Source organism: Jaculus jaculus, chromosome 7 (genome assembly GCF_020740685.1).
Source record: "Jaculus jaculus isolate mJacJac1 chromosome 7, mJacJac1.mat.Y.cur, whole genome shotgun sequence".
Taxonomy (NCBI): domain Eukaryota; kingdom Metazoa; phylum Chordata; class Mammalia; order Rodentia; family Dipodidae; genus Jaculus; species Jaculus jaculus.
Genome location: NC_059108.1, coordinates 3,648,299 through 3,671,360, shown reverse-complemented (window position 1 = coordinate 3,671,360; position 23,062 = coordinate 3,648,299). Strand labels below are relative to the sequence as shown.

The 23,062-nt window shown below is 51.7% G+C and overlaps 1 protein-coding gene across 1 annotated transcript in view; it reads left to right on the top strand.

The window, feature by feature from the left end:
- Positions 1–23,062, top strand: part of Chst8 (carbohydrate sulfotransferase 8) — a 153,547-nt gene that overhangs the window by 52,537 nt on the left and 77,948 nt on the right. The window contains exon 2 of the mRNA XM_004659955.2: positions 12,526–12,740. Within this exon, the coding sequence (XP_004660012.1) occupies positions 12,611–12,740 (130 nt within the window). The 5' untranslated portion in view covers positions 12,526–12,610. The remainder of the gene's footprint in view (positions 1–12,525; positions 12,741–23,062) is intronic.

The following is a 23,062-nucleotide window of genomic DNA, read 5'->3' as shown; positions in this document are numbered from 1 at the left end:
GGCTGCCTACTTCCGTGGCTCGCCCCAGTTGACAGACAGTTGCCGGGGTGCACCATATCCCGGAGCTGTCAGGGCTCACCACTTTTCTGCCCAAATCACTGGGGCAGAGTGTCGACACTGTCTGGAATGCTGGGTAGTAGGGAAGAGGCTGTGAACTCAGGGGGTGAGAGACCAGACCCTTGTTGCCTGTGCATTTTTGAGGGCAAGCAAAGAAGAAAGTCAAGCCATTTTAAAGAAGGGGAGACCAGCTGTGAAAGAGAGTGTACCCTGCAGGGAAAGTACTGGGTCCCAGCAGCCCACTGGCCTACCTAGAGCCTCATCTCTCCACTTCAGGACAGCACTCTGTGACAGCAGGAATCGTCGTAAGTAGTCCCTTGGTATCAGTTAGCCAGGGCCCTATTTATTGCTCAGGAAGCGAGACATGATGATGCCAACCAGTGAGAAAATGCAGTGCTGAGCATCGAACGCCCGTAGCCTGATGCTGTATCCTACCCTGTCCCAGTTACCTGTGTCAGAGGAAAGCCCTGTCAAGGGTGGCTGGCTTGGCTATGAACCATCAGGGAATGGTGAGAGATGAGATTCCGGGTGAGAGTTTGGCAGACTGGATCCACAGAGTGTTTTGGGTCACGCTGAGATGCATGAACATGTGTCATTGGGCAAGTCTGGCAGTGGGATGGTTTTGAGAAGGGAAGTAGCGACCAAAAGTTTATGGCAAGTGTGGCATTTGGCCGGGAGCTGTCCAGGCTCTGGGTGCTGAACCGGCCTGGCATCAGTGGACAGAAGGCAGGCAGGACTCAGGCTCACAAGGCCGGGTCTGCAGCGGGACTGGTACTGGTAGTAGGTGGTGTGTGTGTGTAAGTTTCGGCCTTTCTAACATCCTGTGGGGAAAGGCGGGGGGTGGGCTCAGGGGGCTAGAGACATGGAAGCCAGGGTGTTGATTGGCACAAGCTGTGGAGCAGAGCATTATGGAGAATTCCTGTATGGCACATAGCCATACATTAGAACTTATAAGTCACTGAAACTCTGACACTGGCCTGAGAGAGGGCTGTTTGTCCACAGGGCAACAGGAGAAGGTCAAGTCCCTTCATTGTCTTGCCATAGTCCTAGTCCTGGTGTCCTCAAATTGGAAGAAACAAAACTATTCTGAGGTTAGTTCCGCTGTAAGGGTTGAGCTGGGTATGGTTTTTTTTTTTTTTTTTGCTGTTGTTGTTGCTGTTTGGGTTTGTCAGTATGACTGGATTTCAAATGATCTTGAAGATTGGTGAGACACACCGCGGGGTGTTTCCAGAGGGGATGGACTGGAGGAGAAAACCCACCCCGAATGTGAGAGGCATGCACGACCCCATGGGCTGAGGGCGCCGACAGAATAAAAGAGGTGGAGACATCAGAGCGCTGCTGTTCCTTTTCTTCCCTTCCTGGCCTCCCATGATGTGAACTGCCCTGCTTCACAGTGAACTGAAATCGTTCAGCCTGTGAGCCAAATAGATCTTTCATCCTTTGAAGTTGCTTCTGTGAGGTGCTTGGTCATAGCAATGAGGAAAGTAACTAGTCCAGAGGTCAAGAAGGCGGTGGCCGTTCTTGGAGCCAGCCTGCAGAGGCCGGCCTGGCTTCTCGAGTGGACGGGCCAGCCCGCTTGCTGGAAGGCGCGGGGGGCAGCCTGCGGCACGCGCGTGACCTCCACCGAAAGGACGCAGCGGCTCGAGCGGGGGCCTCCCGTCCTCCTTGCCATTCCTTACTCGATCCACTGCTTCACCACACATTGCCCAGACTCCCACACTGTGCCAGGCATTGCTGGCAGCCGAGAAAACCAAGGCGGGTCCTCTGGGGCTGCCTCGTGCCAGCCACAGGGAGAGGGATTCCCTGGAAAGAAGCCAAGCTTTCTTGCCATCCTCTCCTCCCCCAGAGTCTGTGGACTGCCGTCGGCAGCGTGGAGGCAGCTGCACCCTGCCAGGGGCCGGGGCACCCCAGCTTTACTCACACACTTGTTTCTGTCCGTATTGTACCCTAACTTTCAATTTTGAGACGTAAATATGCAATTTTTTCCTCCCTGTAATTTTCCCCTGCTGTGGCTGTGGATGTCAGAGCAGCTGGAAAAATGTGACTAGCTCAGTGCTTTCTAAAAGTGAAAGGAGGCCGGCCGCGCAACATCACGCGTCCTCGGCTGGTCCTGGCGAGATCTGGAGGCTCTGCCGGGAGAAGACAGTCTTTAGGCTGTGCTGTCAGGGGAGCTCTTAACAATCCATGTCCCCACCTTCTGTTAGCAGCGTCATTACTATGGAGAAGTGTGTGTCCATCCGTGTGTGTGTGTGTGTATGTGTGTGTGCATATGCATGCCTGTGTGTTGCAGGGATGTTAGTGGGGGAGGGGAAGGGAGGAGAGTGTATTTGCTTATGCAGCCAAACTTTCTGCCTATTCCTCTGGAGGCTTCTAAACCTTCATGTCTCAGTAACTGAAGGTCAAGACTGTCTGACGTAAGCTTTTGTTTGGGAAAATTCATGGCTGGCAGAGACAGAGAAAGGATTTGAGATTTGAGTCAGACAGATCTGGGATAGCTTTTATTTTCTGTGTCCTTGACATGTTTGGTCGCCTTGAGTCTTAGTTCCGTCACCCGTAAAACAGAGAGGTGGGCTTGGAGATGTGTTCAGATCTCTTTCTACAGAGGACGTGCTGACCACTGGACATGTGGTCAGCTGGCAGCTCCTTCAGGATCTGCCTCAGCTACAGCAGGCTACCTCATCTGAGGTCATGCCCTTCCCTGGGCAGCACACACCCAGCTTCGGAGGAAGCGGAAGCCATAAAAGTCCAGCCATGGTTGCCAGCTACAAGATGCTCCAACAGGCTGTTCCCACTCCAGAGCTTCCACCCACTTCAGCTTCCTCTCTCTCCTCTTCACAAACATTGGGCCTTAATAAACATTCACACCTCTGAACTCCATCCTGGCTTCTCCTTACAGAGAACCAAACCTGTAACAAATAAGGATAATGATTTTCACTTCAAGAGACTATTGTGCGAAAGCCAAGAAGGATATTTCTACAGTATCTAGCACAGTGCCTGAAATTTTACCAAAGCATGATAAATATCTGCCCCATTTCTTTTCCCTCCTCTGAAAGACTAAAATTTTATTCTAGGCCTTGAGCAAGTGTTCCTAACCTGTGCTCTGCAAGATTGGTTTTAAAAAAAAAAAAAAGCCCAGTGAGGCTGATAGCTCTCAGAGTCTATGCTGCAACGGAATCTGTGATCACGGCCGAGTATTTGGGAGGCAGTTTTGTCCCTGTGAAGTTCATTATCCATGGTTCACGTCAACCTTCCTCAAGGATCCCCACTGAAGAGAAATTGAGCATGCAAATACTCTTCCATCATAATCGCCACATATCCACAGGGTAATTCATAAAACAGCTGGAAATATATTGAAATTCAATATTATTTTAGTCCAAATCAATATTAATAATTGTTTGCATTTTTAAAGTGCAATTTGCAATTGAAAAATGCACAAAGATCAACCAGTAGTTGCTAACACGTCAAATTTTCCTATTAAAGGCAAAATCCCTTAACTTTGAGCTGTGTCGTACACAACAGGGGCTGGCGCTGACCCATGAAAGTGGTTATCTATTATTTATGTGACATCCGAACTTGGTTCCATTAGGCTTGTGAGTCTAGCAACCCGGAACTTTCATCTTTAGGTTCTTAATTTCTTGAAACATTTTACTTTGAGGTAATTATATATACACAAAAAGTTGTATGGAAAAACTTTGTGTGTTCTTTTTTTTTCTGCTTGTGTGTTTGGGTATGTGGTGTGGTATGTGATGGGTGTTTGCATGTGACATCTGCACAGTGTGTGCAGATGGGTGTACCATGCACATGTGTGTGGAAGTCAGAGGAGAGTCTCGGGTGGCCTTCTCTGTTGCTCTCCCACACGTTCTTAGAGGTGGGATTTCCCTCAACCTGGCGCTGCTCTTTGTCTAGCACCGTAACCTCTACGCCATCTCTCCAGCCCCCACTTGGGTACTTTTGAGGTGACTGACTCCATAGGGGTTCCTGAGGCGTGAGGGCCTCACTTCCTGCTGCTTCTGCTCTCATCAGATCCGGCTACTCACTGGACTTGATTCTAGCCCAGACCGGGTCAAATTACTGGATCTAGCCAGTGATTCTGGGTTTATAGACATGCATGAAAATACCGGGCTATTTGTCTAGAGGAAACTCAGGCCCTCCCAGAACTTCCGCCTAAGCAGCAAGCACTCTTAGCCACTGAGCTGAGCCTTCTCTCGGGCCGTTGTCTATGCTTACAGTCTGATAGTAACGTTGTGAGCAGCGGTATTGTGCAGTAGTGCACGTCCAACCAGGACATCAGCATGCGCACTGTGAAAATACAGGACATTTCCATCACCACATGCATTCCCATGCTGTCCTTTAATGCTCTTTAAAAATTAAAGATTTTTAAATGAGAAAGGTGGCTGCGGATACAGTAGAATCCCAATCATTATCTGTGTTTAAAGTCTGCCTTAAAATCACATCTATCAGGGCTGGTATGGTGGTGCATGCCTGCAATTTCAGCAGCTAGGAGATTGAGGAAGGAAGATTACAAGTTCAAGGCCAGCTTGTTCCAGACCAGTCTGGGCTACAAAATGGGACCCCAGCCGGGCGTGGTGGCGCATGCCTTTAATCCCAGCACTTGGGAGGCAGAGGTAGGAGGATCGCTGTGAGTTTGAGGCCACCCTGAGACTACATAGTGAATTCTAGGTCAGCCTGGGCCAGAATAATACCCTACCTCGAAAAGCCAAAAAAAGAAGGGACCCCATCTTAATGATCTGTCCCTACAAGTGTCTTTCAGTGCATGTGACACCATCCCAGCTGGGCTTGTGGAGGAGTTCTCACACAAAGGAATAGTGCAGCCCCCCAAAGGACTCACCTCAGCCGGGCAGGGCTCTGGTGGAGTGGCATGGCTTTGCAGTTTGCCACTATTGCGGGGCCTGATGCCTCAAACAAGGCAGAGTTGCCACGAGGGGAAATAGCCTGAAAGGACTTACTTGGCCCATAGGGACCCAGCAGCCTCTGCTGCAGCATGTCTCGGGGTGTAGAACTTTGGGTTCCACCCCTGGCAGCCTTTCCGGGGACCTCAGCATAGCAGGCTGGGTCGCAGGTGTGGTAAAGGACATTTTAAAGGGCCACCTGCCCTGCCTGAAAGTGACGTCATACAAATGAAATTCACAAGTGCCTTTCTGTTTTCCAAGACATTTGTCTCACACCAGAGCTGCAAGGAACTTGGGAACTCATCTGTAGTCGGTATTTTGGTATTTGGATAAAGACAGATTCTGAAATGAGGAAACTTCTAATCTTGAGGGTCCCACAGCCAGCTGGAGGGTCAGTCAGGCCCAGAACTTAGAACTTAGGCTCCTCACACTGAGTCTCACATCTTTCTCTTGAAATCCACTACTTTGCTCTGGAAATTTGCAATGCTCTCTCTCTCTCTCTCTCTCTCTCTCCATATATATATCACACACACATATATATCACATCACATAAAATCTATCATTTTGACCATCTTAAGTATACAGTTCAGTGACATGAACTAAACTCACATTATTCAACCATCAGCATTGTCCATCTCTAGAACTTTTTCATTTTTCCAAACTGTAGCTCCGTACCCATTAGCTCCCCTCCCCACCAGCTTCTGGTGGTCTCTGAATTTGACAACTCCATGGACCCTGCCCAAGACCAGGAGTCCTACAGTGCCTGTCCACTTAACATCTTCTCCAAGGCTACCTGTGTGTTGCTTTCATTGGCTTTTTATCAATACGTGCAAACTGCAGTTTTGTGGGTTTTTTTTTTTTTATTTGAGAGAGGGTTACAGTATCTCAATATAGTTGTAAGATGTGATAGTCAATCTTCATTGTCAGCTTGACTGGATTTAGAATCACCGAGGAGACACACCTCTGGGTGTGTCTGTGAGGATGGTTCCAGATAAATTTAACTTAAGTGGGACCCGCACCCCGAATGTGGTCGACACCATCCCATGGGCTGAGGTCCTGGACTGATCACCATGGAGAAAGTATGGTTCTGCCCCGGGGCCTCCCTGTGATGATGGACTGTGCCCTCAAACTATGACCCCAAATCAATCCTTCTTTCCTCAAATTGTTTTCTTCTTCTGAGTATCTTGTCACAACAATGAAAAGAAATAATAAAAAGGCCTGGAGAGAATCAGTTGTGTCACAACCAAGCAGCTTACATGTCTACATCTGTGTTAGGCATGCTAATATATATGTGTATATGGAGAGAGTCTATATTTACCTTTGAATGCCTGTTAGTCTTTAAGCCCCATGTTCTGTGATCCTACCAGTAGGTTCAGTGGTGACATGCTAATGTACAGTAGGCCATGGGTGTTATTTATATTTTATTTATTTATTTGAGAGAGAGAGAGGCAGGGGGAGGGAGAGAATGAGCGCACTGGGGCCTCCAGCCATTGCAAACAGACTCCATATGCACGCGCCACTTGGTGCATCTGGCTTTATGTGGGTACTGGGGAATCGAGCCTGGGTCTTTAGGCTTCACAGGCAAACACCTTAATGGCTACGCCATCTCTCCAGCCCCCAGTTAGGTATTTTTGAGGTGACTATCTCCACAGGGTGTCGTGGGGCGTGAGGGCCTCACTTCCTGCCGCCTCTGCTCTCATCAGATCGGGCTACTCACTGGACTTGATTCCAGCCCAGACCGGGTCAAAGCAGACCCACCGCTCTCTGGAACACACATGACCTTTTAAAAACTCCAGGTTCGTGGTGAGCCTTCCTCTCGACGGCCCCCAGCCCCCAGCCTGAACTGCACTGGTGGTGTGAGCTGTTGAGCACCTTTCTCGTGCCAGGCACCATGCTAAGTGCTGGGAATACAAAGATGGGCAGAGGCTGGCAGTAAATGCTCTCCACGTTAGGGCAAGCCTGGCAGCGCACAGCTCCACTGTTCTTCTGTGTAAGCTCTGCCAGAGTGGGGGCAAGCTGGGAGGAACTCAGTTTCCCTGTGTGCAGAATTCCTATTTCTACTCTGCCCTCTTGGATAAAGTGTGTTCTGAACATGTAAGATGGTACCCATGGTGTGTCTTCCTCCAGCAGCAATTGATGGCCTGTGGCTGGTGGCTCTTTGACAAGTTCCACAGGACCCTGTCACTGTAGTCATGAATTTGCTGGTATCCTTCAGGCTACAAGGAACTCTCGTGTGTATACGCAACGGGGGAGGCCTGTAGTGTTCCTGGGGACTGTGAGGGGAAGGCTTAGAGGCGTTTGAGCCTGATTTGCACTGTGACCTCTACCCTGGGTGGCCCTTTCTCTGCCCTGCCCTGCAGAAAGCACCAGAGAGAACCTGGCCTTATAACAGAGGGGAGGATGGTGGGTTAATTGCCACCCATCCAATAGACTGTAGCTGTCCTGGATGTGCAGAAACCTGGCCCTGGGGATGTCAGGACGCAGGCCAGCTGGTGGAGAGCGCGCTGGCTCAGCGCGGAGTCTGCAGCCCGGCCGGCCGGGCCTGAGTCCGCGCGGAGCACTGCGACTTTATGCCACGCATGGAAACTGGAAGGACGCATCCCAGAGTTTGCAGCCGCCGCCGCCGCCGCTGCCGTAGCCGCAGCCAGTGTTAGAGTGGTTTTAATTAGCTGCAGGATTTTAATGAGCTGAAATCAAGAGGAGGCCCATCGCAGAAGTAAGCTGGAGCCACGCACAAACTCGCATGACAAAACAGATGGAGGTGGTGATCTCTGGGGACTGGGCTGTGTGCTGTGATCGGGGAGGAACAGATGACTTCTGGAGGCCAGGAGGCTAAGGAGGGAAACTGGGGCTCAGCCGCCAGTGCCCCACTGCGGGGGGCGGGGGAGGCCAGGCGCCAGGTCCCCTTTGCCACCACGGCAGAAGGCACGGCTCCCGATTCAAGGTGACGGCAGTGCCCGGCTCCATTCTCCTCAAGTTGCCATAGCAGCCTGTCTCCCAACGAGCAGCTTCTCCTGTAGTCCTCAGCCGGGAGGGACGTCATTGTTCAATCCTGCCTGTACAAGGAGAAGTAGGGACAGGGAACTTTTCTGGGCCTGGGGCCCGCTGACCACATGGGTGCACCCAGGCGGCCCGGCATGGGACACGGGGGCGGGTCCCTACATCCGGAAGGGTCCTCTGGGTGACTAGAACGAGTCTCCAGGTCCCGGAGCCGCCGCAGCCGCAGCCGCAGCCAAGCGTGTCCTTGGAGCCGTCCGTGCGTGCGTCCGGCTGTCGCCTCTGGAGGTGCGTGTGTTTTGGCTGAATTCCCAAGTCCTTGCTTGTATCCTGAAGTCCATTTCCCCCAAGAGATACGTTTATAAATCAAATAAATAAGGAGATGGGAGGAAACGGTGGCCTTGCCCTGTGTCCCAGGAGGTGTGACAACATTAACTGGATCTTTTCTTTCTTTCTTGAAGTAAAAATGAGGGACAGACGCCATGCCGGCTTCCAGGAGAGAAGCTACTGAGAGTGCGTGGAATTTTGAGGAGAGCGGGGAGCTCAATAAGCTGTGTATTTTTCTTACCTTAAGCCCCTCTCCTTTATCCCCAATTTCAATTTTCTTATTGTCTATCAGTCTGAGGAGGGAAGTGGGGAGAGGAGATGGCACTTGTCACCGGAGCTGAGTGTGATGTCATATGCAGGGAGGAAGGGACCGTCTCAGGTGAGAGCTAAGGGTTTTGCAAATGCGTCTTTAAGACCTGGGGGGGGCATCTAGTCCCTGGCCTGGCTTGAGACAGATTGTAACAGTGAAGTGCCAGGCAGCAGCTGGGCTCAAAGGAGAGGGAGATAAACGACCTTTGGACTGTCATCTCCCTGTGGTCTGGAAAACATCATGCGACTTTGAAGGAAAAGACCCTGGGGGAAGCACGTGGGGCTCCGCAGAGGCACACCCTCTTTAGTGCCGGTCTGTGGGAGATCTCCCCCTCACCTGTGTGGGGAGGGGGTTCCTGCAGATGTCAGGGTGTTGGGCCCCTCCTAAGGCGATGCAGAAACAGCCAGACCGGAGGTCACTTGCCTGGGGGAAGCAGCTGACCTTTTGATTCTCGGTTGCACAGAGCCAGGAGTTAGCTGGCCCCCCAGTGAGAGCAGCCATGGAGAGAAGGTCCCAGAAGACAAGACCAGGTCAGCTGCTTCGCGGCTTTGGGAGGCCACACAAGGCTCTCAGCCCTCTGCACAAGTGTGGGCAGCAGGGTTCCTGTGTGCTCTCAAGGGCCTAGGCAGTGGACCATGTGGACAGCTGAGTGTCCCGTCCACTCTTCCTGGGTCTCAGGCACATGAGCGTCCAGAGCCTGGCCCCATGTGGCCAGTTCGATGTGGGCAAATTCAGAGCATGGCTCACGGCCCCTTTAGTTGACAGGAGATGTCTGCGGCGGCTCTAATGGTGACAGGGTGACGGACTGTAGAAGAGGGAGGACTGGCCAGCTTCCTGTAGCCACATCGCATCACCAGCTACAAAACAAACTGATGACCACATGGGCTTCTGCGTCCCCTCTGTTCGTCAGACAGATCCCTGGCTGGGGTGGGGTGGGGTGGAGGGGCCACTGGAAGATAGATTATCAGCCATTGCTCAGGCAGCTCTATGTGCAAGGCATAGCTTGTCCTTTCTTTTGCTCCTTTTCTTCCTCTGTATAAATTTAGTTGTTTTGTTTCTGTGACAGAATGCCTGGCCAACAATGCAGGGGAGGGAGGATTGCATTTTGCCTAGAGTTCTGGAGGCTTCGGCCCCTGATTGCTTGGCCTCATGTGCTTGGGAAGAGCACCCTGATGGTGGGGCATGAGGTAGAGGAATTTCTTCCTCCCGTGGGAGAGAGAGGCAGAGACCGAGAGGCAGGCCCGGGCCTGATTCATGGAGGTACTTTCTCCAGCCGGACCTTCTCCTAAGGGTCTGCGACCTCCTCAGGTAGTGCCTCCACCTGGAACCCAAGCTCCCAAGACACGAGCCTGTCTAACCAGTACCATCCTTATGAAACATCTTGATGTCAATCAGATTGACCTATGGGTGTCTGACCCGTGTCTGACTCAGGAGGTCAGGGTAGCAGTAGGAAGCATGACCTGTGGTGAACCATTGATAGTGTGTTTATGCAGAGAGTTACCGGCACCGTGTGGGCACACATATGGGCATTTGTGTATATGAACTGGGGGTGCACGTGTAAACGTGTCTTTGAATGGTACTGAACTGTGCCCCCTGTGTCCTCACCGAGAGGCCAGTCTGTGCTGTGTCACTGTGTGATGTCATTTCTGTCCTTCCAACTCCTTTCCAAGACTGTTTGGGCATCCCAAGGGGCTGTGACAACTGTTTGTGTGGGAACAGAGTGTCTGGGAATACAGAGATGAGGGAAGGCCTCAAAGCAGCTTCCGAGGGAGGTAGAGAAGAGCTCCGCCCCCGTGAGTCACTCAGGCTGGCGGCGGAGGCCTCGGGCCTCAGCATGCTGACGGCTGTGCTTTGGGTACCGGCATGGGGCACAGCTCCATCCTTCAGTGAGTCCTGGAACCTGAGCCATACGCCCACGTCATTGCAAGTCAACAAACCAGGGCAGTATCTCCCAGAGTAGTCTTAGCTTTACACGAGGGGCTTCCAAGTCTGAGCTTTTGGGGACACATGACAGTCTATTTGTGATTAGAGTGGGGTGCCCTCCTCTCATTGCTGGCAAGCAGCAACAGTCTTTTCCAGGGCAGGGCGTCGCACTGAGGTCAAGGTCTGCCGGCAGGCCCAGAGCCGGCTCCGGAGATGAAGCAGGCCTAACTCACGGCTGCCTCGCAAACGTGGAAGCAGGGAGGTCGTGGAAACCACCTGCTCCACACAGTCCAGGGAGCCCAGCACCAGGCGCGTAGAGGCCCGCAGCAGGTTAATTAAAGTTAACTGAGTGAAAAAATAATTATAGTGACAGCAGAGGGGAAAAACCCAAACCTGCACTTTATACTCCTTGGCCCTGAGCTCTGCTGAGAAGCAGTCTAGTCCTTGGGAATCTTTTCCTGCGCGCAGGAAGTGGGGAGGGCTTTCTTTCATCACTGCCTGCTTCATGAGCCACGGGTTAGACAGAGACTGGGGGGAGGTTCCCCCTCACGTCCCTGCGCCTGGGCAGGGGAAATGCTCCTGTGCCCATAGGCACATCTGGTCCACAGCTGCCTAGCTGTGGTCATAAAGGTGCTGGGGGCAGCCCAGGTGCTCAGCTTCCCTTAGGCACCGCCTTGTGTCAGGGTGGGCGGGTTCCCTGCACACACCCTGGGTGTTAAGGAAAGCGTACGCTTTGGCTCAGGGCAGCAATGCCAACATCCCTTCACAGAGGACGCCCGGGGACACCTGTTGCCTGCTGGGCCAATAGGTCCCGAGCACCCACACCACTTCACCCACATCAACATCAGTTCGAGAACTTCTATCCCACCTTGGGACTAATGACCTCAGGGAATATGCTAGCTGCTTTTCCCATTGACGCGATAAATACTGGACAGTAGCAGCTTAAGGGAAAGGAGCTGTAGTTTGGCTCATGATATCAAAGGGTTACATTCATGGATGGCAAAGGACGCCTCACATGGGAACAGAGAACAGATTAGAAGCAGATAGGCCCACAACCTCCCTAAACAGCGCCATCAACTAGATACCAGGCGTTCAAACACACGACAGGGTTGGGGACATTTCAAATTCAAACCATAACAGTGTGTTCTTACCTTGATTTCCAACCTGGCCTAGCTGAGATCACTAACTTGTGCTCGAAAAGGTGGGCAGTTCTTTTTCCTCCCCTTCTGGTAGAGCTTGCTCTGGGTCAGCAGCCGCCACAGGGCAGAGCGGGGAGGAAGGGTTGCGCACCCCACGCTCCCGGCCGGGGCCCCGCCCGTCAGTGTCGGCGTCGGAGGTCAGTGGTGTGCGCTGCAGGGCATCTCTGGCTGTGGTCGGTGTCCTCTGGGTCTGGAAGGAGCCTCTCAAAGCCTCCTCCTACTCACGGAAACCCTGTCCCCGGCATCCTGAAGAGAGGAACAAGGGCAGGGGCAGATTGGTCCACTGAGCCGGTTACCAGGGACAGGGACCCACATTCCTGCCCATACTTAGACCCTGCCCAGGGAGCACGTGTGCTTGTTGGAAAGTTCACAGACAACACAGGGAGATTATCACCTCAGAATTTTGTTAAATCTAATTAAATATTTCAGAGAGAGAGGAAGGGAGGGAGGGAGGACAGGTGTATCAGATGCCTCTGGCCACTGCAAACGAATTCCAGGTGCATGCGCCACCTTGCACATCTGGGCTTGAAAGAGTGGGAAGGGCCGGCTGTGGTGTGAACCCTGTAATCCCAGCACTCAAGAGGCTGAGGCAGGAAGATCTTGAGTTTGGGACCAGTCTGGGTTACATAGTGAGACTGTGTCCAAAGGGAGGGAGAGAGGACACTAGAGAAGGATCCATGAGGAAGATCTGGAGTAGGATAGGAGATCTAGAGACTATCCTTGGGTCATTGCAGTGATGGGACCTTAACCTGTCCAATACCTTGCAACTGAGCCATGATCCTTTCTTCCCTCTGTCCTGTAGACCTTGGCCTGATGGACTCCTGGTGTGGATCATGAGGGAAGAACACACCCCCATACCCAAGAGGTGACCCCGGAGTGTGCCCCAGATGACCCCACGACTCGGAACGATGCGGCTGACCTGCATGTTCTCATCCATCCTGCTGTTTGGAGCTGCAGGCCTCCTCCTCTTTATCAGCCTACAGGACCCTACTGAGCTCGCCCCCCAGCAGGTTCCAGGTGGGCCCTTGGGGTAGCTCCCACTCTTCCTGTCCTCCTGCCTTCCAGCCCAAGGTGCACGCAGGCTTCCACGGCTGCCCTGCTGTGCCGAGCCTGGGGAATATGAAGCCAGGGAGCAGAGGAGGGGTCCTGGCTTCTCCCTGGTGGGCGTCGGTGTCAGTGTGATAACACTGTGTCTGACGTCAGACCATCAGTCTAAAGACTGTCTCTTACAGCAGCAACCGCATGCCACCTCTTGCAAATGATGGGGGCTGTCCATCTGGTTGACTTGTAATAGTCTTTGGTGAGTCTTCAGATTCACAGAGAATTCTGTCACCTCTGGGGGCCGTTTCCATATCGTTTAGGATATCAGAGAGTGAGCAATAAGTTTCTTTCCTTTTAATTTTATTTTTTTATAATACTAGAGATTGAACCCAGAGCCTTTTATATACTAGGCATGCTCTCTACCACTGAGCTATCTCCTCAGCACTTAAAAAAAATTTTTTTTTTTCACTTAAGGACAGGGTCTCAATCAGTTGCCTAGGGCAGCCTTGAACTTGCATCCTTATATTTCATTCTCCCCAGAACCTGGCATTCCAGGCCTGCGCCATTAGGCTCAGCTGAACATGTCTTCTTAAACCCACGCCTCCAAAGTGAAATTCTGTTTCCCTGCCCCGTCCTGGCATCCCATGAATCTGGCTCTCGTGCTTTGGACAGAAAGAGCCGGGCCATATCCTGGCTTGGTAACGCTGAGACCTACCTCTGCTGCCTCTCATTTTCCCTGTGTCTTATGACCCACCTGAGTGGGCACAGTCTGCTGGGAATGGCGAGGTGGCAGTGGATGAGGGCAGGCAGGTGGTGCTGGCATCGTAGGGAATGTGGGGTGTGAAGACGGCTGGAGGTGACAGGCACGAGGCCACGGCCCGGGTCTCTGCTGTGGAGGGAGAGGAAGGTTGGGTTTCTGGGCCAAAGAACAAGCACGCCTCAGCAGAGGGCCGTCTTGCAGACCCCCACTCAGCCCACATGTTCTGTGACATTCGTGTCACGGCCATGTGCCCCAGAGACACACCTCTTTCCCAAGATGCATATGTCAGCACATGTGTGACCAGGACAGCATGAAAGGGACGTGTAGATAGGAGGCTTTCTGTGTCACTCCTGCCTGCAGCCTGCAGAATTGGATGGAGGTGCATGGTCTGGGGGTGCCCGCTCTTGGGCCGGGGCCTCCCTCATAGCATTTTCCTCAGCTCAGACCCGATTCCTGCGCACCCGCATTGCTCTGCCTCGTGAGCTTGAGCACGGCTGCAAGGGCTTGGGCCCCAGGAGGGGAGGAAGACGAAGTGCCGGGCCGGAGCCCCTCATGGGGAAGCTGAGGAGTTACGCCTTTCACCGCAGACAAGGTGGGAAGCAGCCACGGTGGCCTGCCCGGGAGACAGCGGGAAAGCCACCGTGCTGACGCACTCCTGGGTTGACCCCTCACAGCTGGTGGCTGTCAAAAGCGGGTCTGGCTGCTCCCCAGCTTCTGAGGAAGCAAGTGTGCATGACTGAGCCTGCTTCTCTGGGAACCTTGTTGCCTCTCAAGAGCCCCAGAGTAGCAGGTGACACTGAGGCAGCACAGGAAGGCCCCACGGGACAGAGCCACCAAAGCTGACTGAGAGTTGACTCCTGCGGGCTGTGCAGAAGTAAACCCAGGAGCAGAGAGCCACCACGTTGCCTGAGATAAAAAGGATGTCGTGTATCTCTGGTGCATGTCCTGGTGTATGTGGCCATGGTGTACACACACACACACACACACACACACACGCATAGTGTCCATGTGTCTGGTGTCTGCATCGCATGAGAGAAGTCATAAGTATATCTGTAATGTCCACCTGGGACCGAGGGCATTTGGGGGGCAGGTGATCTATTCCCAGGTAGGAACATGTGTTGATGGCCTCAGCGTGTGCCACCTTGCTACCGTCCGCTGGCAGAGGTGAGCACTCGCTTCTACAGGCAGTGGATCCCTGTCCCTCATGCCCGGCGCTGCCACCCAGGAGCGCAGATGTGTGGGTGACAGGTGGGTGGTGCCCACAGCGTGGCTGGGAGTTTTAGGACAGAGCAGCGTGACAGGGAGGCGCTTGGGCCTCAGGCGACAGGGCGTTGGGATGACACCATGCTGAGCTGAGCAGGCCCTGGCAGAGCCAGGCAGAGAGCGTGCCAGAGTCTTGACCATGAAGTTCTGCTGGTCGATTCAGCTGGACCCGTTTCGTGATGTACTACGTACGTGATGGGCCACGTAAATCACACCAAACACAGTCATAAAACTTTAAGTAATGCGTACGTTACTTTCCCTGAGCAAAGTGCTCCTGACACAAGCTGTTTGTGTTGATTTGTTACTATTCATTTATTCTTTCCCTGTACTTCTCACGGCAGCCTAATTGTGATTCGGTACCAAGAAAGCAATATCAAAGTAATTTTCCACAACATTAGTTACAATTTTCTTCTGATCTTTCAAGTGAAACAATCCCATCCTGTTGGCTTCTCTGAGCACATAAACCTTGATTACATTTATCTGTTGGAAACCAGTGCTTACAAAGTGTGTGCACCAGTTGCATGGCTGGGGCTCCAGCAGGCCCAGGTGAGACTTCTCTCCGGGAGCTTCTGTCCAAAGGAGGTGCTGACTCAGAGGTTGCCTGATGTCTGACTAGGGCAAGGATGCTGGCTTGGGGGAGATGTTGCCCAGGGGAAATTCCACGCCATTCATAAACTTCTCAGGGACTCGGGAATGGCTTCTTTGGATGCTGTGGACTCACACAGGTAGGAGGGAGAAGGGCAGAAATCCAAGAACTAGCTTGAGAACATGAGGCGAGTTGTTCACTGAGGCTACTGGCTTGTTGCTGGGACAAAACCTCCAACCAAAGGTGGCTGATGGAAGGAGAGGGATTCTTTCTGGCTTATGGCTTGAAGAGGAAGTTTCACCACAGTGGGGAAAGCACGGCAGAGCCGAGAGCAGGCTGCCTCGACCCTCCTCCATCCATCTTCCCCTGTGTCTGCTTTTGAAGTCTAACCAGATAGCAGATCAATTCAGCCATAAATATTGCAATATGTTTCTCAGTTCAAAAGATAAGAGTTCTTGTGTTTAATATTACGACAAGCCACCCAATAATTCCTAAAAGAATCATCAAATATCCAAGCCAATAGCAGTTAAGGCATTTGCCTGCAAAGCCAAAGGACCCAGGTTCAATTCCCCAGGACCCACGTTAGCCAGATGCACAAGGTGGCGCATGTGTCTGGAGTTCGTTTGCAGTGGTTGGAGGCCCTGGTGTGCCCATTTTCTCTCTCTCTCTCTCCCTCTTTCTTTCTGTCAAATGAATAAATAAAAATAAAAAATATTTTAAAAATATATCCAAACCAAGAAAAAGTAGCACACACCATTTCCAGCTCTTAGAGGCCAGCTTGGCTACATAGCAAGTTCAAAGCCCACCCGGGCCAAGTTGCAAGTCCCTGTCTCAAAAAAAAAAAAAAATCAAATGTTCAGTCAAATTTTTAATTGTCTTACAAATCCGTGCATTTCCAGAGTGTTTTAGTCATTTTTCAGATATGCTCATGCATTGGAGTTGGCTAATAAATCTTTAACTCTCTTCACCTGTCAGTTTTTCCTTGTTTCTCGTCTTACTTTTTTTTTTTTTTTTTTTTTGAGGTCAGGTCTTGCTCTAGCTCAGGCTGACCTGGGATTCACTGTGTAGTCTCAGGTTGGGTTTGAACTCACAGTGATCCCCCTACCTCAGCCTCCCAAGTCCTGGGATTAAAGGTGTGTGCCACCATGCCTGGCACTCTTCTTAATTATTTAAGGAAACCAGGTTGTGGATGGTATAGGATGTCTCACAGGTGGAGTTTTTTTTTTTAATTTTTTTTTTTGTTCATTTTTTATTTATTTATTTGAGAGCGACAGACACAGAGAGAAAGACAGATAGAGGGAGAGAGAGAATGGGCGCGCCAGGGCTTCCAGCCACTGCAAACGAACTCCAGACGCGTGCGCCCCCTTGTGCATCTGGCTAACGTGGGACCTGGGGAACCGAGCCTCGAACCGGGGTCCTTAGGCTTCACAGGCAAGCGCTTAACCGCTAAGCCATCTCTCCAGCCCTCACAGGTGGAGTTTTATTGATTTGCTTATTTGCCCTTTATTCCTTTTGCTCTCTACAACATTAGGCAAGTCTTGAAAATTGATCACATAGAGACTTGTTTTTGCTTTCCTTGGTGTGGTGGTTTGATTCAGGTGTCTCCCATAAACTTAGGTGTTCTGCGTGCTAGGTCCCCAGCTGGTGGAAATTTGGCAACTGGAGCCTCCTTGAGGCAGTGTATTATTGGGGCAGGCTTGTGGGTGTTATAGTCAGCTTTCCCTTGCCAGTGTTTGGCACGCTGTCCTGTTTCTGTTTTCTACCTGATATTGGCCAGGAGGTGATGTCTACCCTCTGCTCATGCCATCATTTTCCCTGCCATCGTGGCATGCCCTTTGAGTCTGTAAGCCAAAATAAACCCTTTCCTCCCACAAGCTGCTCTTGGTAGGGTGTTTTCTGCCAGCAGCATGAAGCTGACTGCAATACTTGGTAAAAAAAAAAATCCACATGTGGTGCTATGCTCTCCCACCAGGTGGTCACTTTCCCCAGCTCTCTTGAGATGCACGTTAACAGTCATGCCTAGAACTGCCCGCTCACCAGGGATTGCACAGTGGTCTCCCTTTTGTTTTGCCATTCCTTTAAGTGGAATGGATTTTGTTTTAATGGGGCCAGGTGAGTTGTTGTCAGTGACCCATGAAGCCAAAGTGAACGGTGGATCGATGGGCTGATTGGTATATAAAAATAAACACAACCTTAGAGCTGGGTGTAGTAGCGTATGGCTGTCATCCAGCGCTAGGGAAGCGGAGGCAGAAGCCTACCAGTTCCAGGCCAGTCTGAGGTAGAGGGCAAGGCCCTGTCTCAAAATAAAAAAAAAAAAAAAAAGAAACAACAAAAACCATGCTATCATACAAATTCTGTTCAACACACTGTGCATGGCTCATTTTTTTAAATTTGAGGCAATCCCAACAGAGAGAATTGGCACGCCAGGGCCTCCAGCCACTATAATCCAACACCAGAGGCCTGCACCGCCTTGTGCGCATGTGCGACCTTGCGCTGTCTCACCTTGTGCATCTGGCTTACATGGGATCTGGGGAGTCAAACATGGGTCCGTAGGCTTTGCAGACAGGTGCCTTAACCACTAAGCCATCTCTCCAGCCCTCATTTTTTTTTTAATTTTTATTAACATTTTCCATGATTATAAAATATATCCCATGGTAATTCCCTCCCTCCCCACCCCCACACTTTCCCATTTGAAATTCCATTCTCCATCATATTACCTCCCCATTACAATCATTGTAATACATATATACAATATCAACCTATTAAGTATCCTCCTCCCTTCCTTTCTCTACCCTTTATGTCTCCTTATTATCTTACTGGCCTCTGCTACTAAGTATTTTCATTCTCATGCAGAAGCCCAGTCATCTGTAGCTAGGATCCACATATGAGAGAGAGCATGTGGCGCTTGGCTTTCTGGGTCTGCAGCCCTCATTTTTTAATGTTTGGCTTTTGCAGAATAGTTTTTTTTTGGTAACCCCCCCCTCCACATTTCAGAACAAAGTAGAGGGAGTTGTCAGGGAGGTCCTGTGGTGACAGTCCTGGTGGGTGGCAAAGCTCCCTCTTCAAAGACCCCTGGTATGAACAAAGGGAACGGCCTTCTCTGCCCTGCGGCATTCCTCGCCAGGCACAAGGACGTTCTAGAGTAACAGTCACCAGTGTTGATGGAGCATTTACCACATGCCAAGTCTTGTGCTAGAAAGTTCATCTGCTTCGATGCATGTGATTATTAAGTTTGGAGGCAGGGTCTCCCTGTGTCAGGCAAGCTGACAATGTCTGCGGCCTCCAACTTCAGCCTCTCTAGAACTAGGAATACAGGCATGAGCCGCCCAGCCCAGGGTGATTTCTGTTTACAGACCGTGTGCTGTGTGCACACTAAGAAAGTGAGACACGGAAGTCACGACTGTACTAATATTAGCTAACCTTCTCAGGGCCTCTCCAGTGTTCCAGACACTATCACAGGCGTCTCCTGGTACTTGAAACTCACGGAAGGCACTATGAGTTACTTACTATTACATCACTGACAGATGAGACGACTGAAGTCGGAGAGGTTAAGAACGATGCCCGAGGCCACATAGACTTTGGAATTCAGAGCTAGGATATGCTTTTAAGCAGCGGACAGTGACCATGACCCCAGCCTGCCTCCCTCTTACCAGAGGCCCTGACGTCGCCATGATCTGGGCCCAGAGCAAAGCCCGGTGTTGAGAGAGACTTGGGGGCCAGAGAGGTAACACATGAAGAGCTCTAAGTGGTTTAGGGGCTGGAATGTGTCCCGTGGCCTATGCCCAGCCACCCTTTGGTGTGAGGGAGAGGAGCCATCTTTGTGCCAGATGATGGGATAATCTAGGGGTTTTGAGGTGAGGGTGACACATCAGGAGGCTGATTGTAGTGGCCTCCTGTCATGCAGCCGTGGGCAGGGAGTGGGCCGGCTGCTATGTGGTAATGCAGAAAATGATGGCAAGGCCTCGGGCAAGTGGGGATGGGGGATGGGTGGATTCAGAGATATGGTGTCTCTTACTTTTGCATCACAGTAATAAGCTACTCGACAGAACCAACCTAAGGGAGAAAAGGTTGATTTTAGCTCGTGGTCTCAGAGGGTTTCTGACCATCACGAAGGAAAGGTGTGGCGGGGTGACTGTCTGTGGTAGTGAGACCCTGAGGCTCTGGCTTTCACGGGAGTGACTGCCTGAGGCAGTGAGAGTCCGAGGCTCTGGCTTTCTTTCACAGGATGACTGTCTGAGGTAGTGAGGGTCTGAGGTGTTGGTTTTGCACATCATTGCAGAGCAGGAATGAGTGACAGCGAGAGCCAGGACCCAGAGGCGTGACTAACCTTCACAGGCCTCCCCTAGCGACCCCCCTCCTCCAGCCAGGCCCGCCCCCTGGGCTCCATAGCTTTCGGAATAGCAACAGCACGGTATAGAGTGTTCAGTACATGGGCTTGCAGGATACTTTTCAGATTCAAGCTGGCACAGATACCAAGGGTGCCTGGTGCAGAGTGGGTGACTGGGTGGACAGGAGGAATGGGGAGGAGGAGGGCAGTGTCCGGGGTTTCTGGCAGTGGCAGATGGAGGTCAGGGGTGCTGTTTACCAAGGTCACTGTGATGGATGGGGAACTGGGGGAAGGGCAGAAGGCCATGGATTCTGTGCGGGGCTTATAGCAACTGAGGTAATCACCTGGAAGTGTGGAGTGACCCTGTGACCCCAACAAGGAGGTCTAGCTCCGTTGACCCCCAGGACTCCTGTCTCCCCCACCCACCCTGTATCTTCTCCATTCTTGTGCACCTAGAGGGGAAGAGGCTCCTGGGGCTGTGTAAGGTGGACAGGGCTGTTGGAGAGTCCTGCCCTGGGACAGTGGCTGGCTCTATGTAGATGTGTGTCTGCCCCATGTGTCCAGGCCAGGAAACTGGAGGCTGCCTTAGAAATTGCCCATGCCCCCCATCAGACTGGATTCCAAGGCTGGAATCAGGCTTCTACCTAAAGCCGCTCACCTTGTCCTGAGACAGTCCCCATGCCTGGGATGCTGGACTTGCCAGCTTGGAGAAGAGAGCTGTGTCTGATTGTACAAGGACAGTTGTGATAGAGTCACTTGGCATGAGTGAGGGTGCAGGGAAGAGCGAGAATGGTGGAGGAAGACTATGTGAGTCAGCTCTCAAGAATTACAACCAGAACGTCAAAGACGGAGGGAGGCTTCCCGGGCCTTTCCCTAGAAGCCTCAATCTGAGGTCACTGGGGCTGGGGGGGAGATTTGATCCTGCCTCAGGGTGTCCTTTGGGAGACATAAACCCACCCAGGGGCATTTGGAGAACAAGGCAGGCTGTGAATCCTGGGTAAGAAGCTGGAGGAGGGCTAGAGAGACGTTTAAGTGGTTAACATGCTTCTCTGAGAGGCTTAAGTACCCAGGTTCGATTCCCCAGTACTGACATACCAGATACACAAGATACACATGGCGGTGCATGCATCTGGAGTTTGCACTGACTAGAGGCCCTGGCTCATCCATTCCCCCACCCCCCCCCCGTGTGTGTGTGTGTGTGTGTGTGTGTGTGTGTGTGTGTGTGTGTGTGCTTCTTTATCTATGTTTCTCAAATAAATTTTAAAAAATTTAAAAAGAAGGTGGAGGAATCAGAAGGACTTCCTGAGTCAGGGTGCTATGGGCTATCCTTTCAAGTGGACGTGCATGCTGACCCCCAGTTTAAATAGCTAGGTAAGCCTAAGGGGACACTATGCAGCCAGGGACATCTCTCCAGGAGGCACACTGCTGAGTGTTATACCTACGATCTTCCAGCTGGAAATCCACAGAGCTACAGTCCCAATGCCTGTGGGTCTTATAGACTCCAGGGTTCCTGTTTTAGTCCCTGGAGGAAAAGCTGTGTTGGCCCTTACTCTGGGTCTCACATCACCAGAGTGACGTGGCCTGCCTCTATGGTACTATAAGCCACATTGCAATGTCAGGTTTGTCCAGTTCCTACAGTGGACAGATTGTCTGTGTTCCCGTTGGGAATGCCAAGACCACAGCTCCAGGCCAAGAGCCCTGCAGGGTCACAGTGTTGAGAACTCAACTGCTCACCAAAGTGAGGACAGAGTATAGAGAAACTCTGTGGCTGCCCAGCTGCCCTCCCTGGCACTGGACCCTGTCCCCTCCGAGCAGGGCATTCAAAGCCCATGCTCCTCCCAGGGCCCCTCCTGTTTCCATGGAGCCGATCGGTCGCTTTCCCAAAGCAGGTAGATTTTATTGGAATCCTCTTGAGTCTGTTTCCTGAAACCGTTTTCTAGCGGCATTGCGGAACATCATATATATTTCCTCTAAACCTTTCGAGGCTGACACATCCTTGTTGTGACTGTGAATATCAGAAGTGACACGTAATTGCAGTGATCCATCCTGTTAAGTAGCTGGCAATCTATCATTGCAGAATCAGCAGGGCTGGGACTCTTGGAACCCTACGTTTCCAAACAATACACCTGCGGCGTCCTCCAGCTCTTCCCGAACACTGCCCGGAGCTGGCCCGGGGATGCCTCAGTCTCCCTCCCCTCCCCTTTACAGGGTCACAGAAGAGGCGGTTTCACCCAGGGGAACGGCACGTGCTTGACTTTTCAGTTCTCGGGGGCTATGCTCCTCCTCGCCGCGTGATGCACACGATCCTCCCAGTCAAGCTGGGTGGGTAGGGTTACCCGGAAAGCTGCTCCTTCCAGACGCAGCCTCATCCATGCGCCAGGGCCAAGTGACAGAGCTGGCCCTTTACCCGAGATAAGGAACCATTCACATTGGGCGCAATACTACTCTAGACTACAGTGTGAAGGGACCCCTGCAAAACGAGGGAGGAAAGATTTATTTGACATGCAGTTCCAGGGGTTCCATTGCATCAGGGTGGGGAGGGCAGAGCAGAGCAGCTCACCTCATTCAGTCAGAAAGCAGAGAGAGAGAGGATGCTGTGCTGGGGCAGGGCACTCCTTTCCCCATCTTACTCATCAGAGCCCCTCACCTGTGGGGTGGTATAAAGGGCAGGTTCTTCCTCCTTCGTTGCACATCTCTGAAAACGTTCTCCCAGACACACCGGAAGTGTGCTTTGCTGATTCCCAGGGGAACTTGTCAGTCTAATCAAATTGACAGTGAAGGCTAACCACCTAGCCATCAGTGGCGCGGATCTGTGATCCCAGCTACTAGCAGGGCTAAGGTAGGAAGGCAGGGGAATACCTGCTGTGCGTTCTGTCTCAGCAACTGGAGCTCCCCTGTCCCCACCTCTCTCCCCTGCGCCCGGCCCATGCCTGTGGTTGCACCAACATCTTCTTCCTTCATGTGGGCTCGAGATCCTAGGTCCCTGCCCTCCTGTAAATGGAAGGAACACTCACTTCTTCCTACAGAAGACACCCTGGGGTCTCCAAGCTGAGCCTCGCTTTCCTTTGGTGCATTAAAATATGCTAAATGAAAAATAATGAGCATGTAGGAGCTAATAACAGGAATCACCTAATTAAATTAGGAAACAGACATCATATTGCTATAATCTGAAAATTGATATTAATAGAAAAATGGTCCCAGAATTGTTATGCTAAAGGCTCCTAGGGGTGGGGAAATTAAGAGGAGTAGAACAGGAAAGTGGGACAATCGAATGCAATATAAGTGAGACTTATGCTTTTTTTAAGGAACTAAAGCAAAATGCTAAAAATAGACAGGATCATTGTGTGGCGCTAATGAATTAA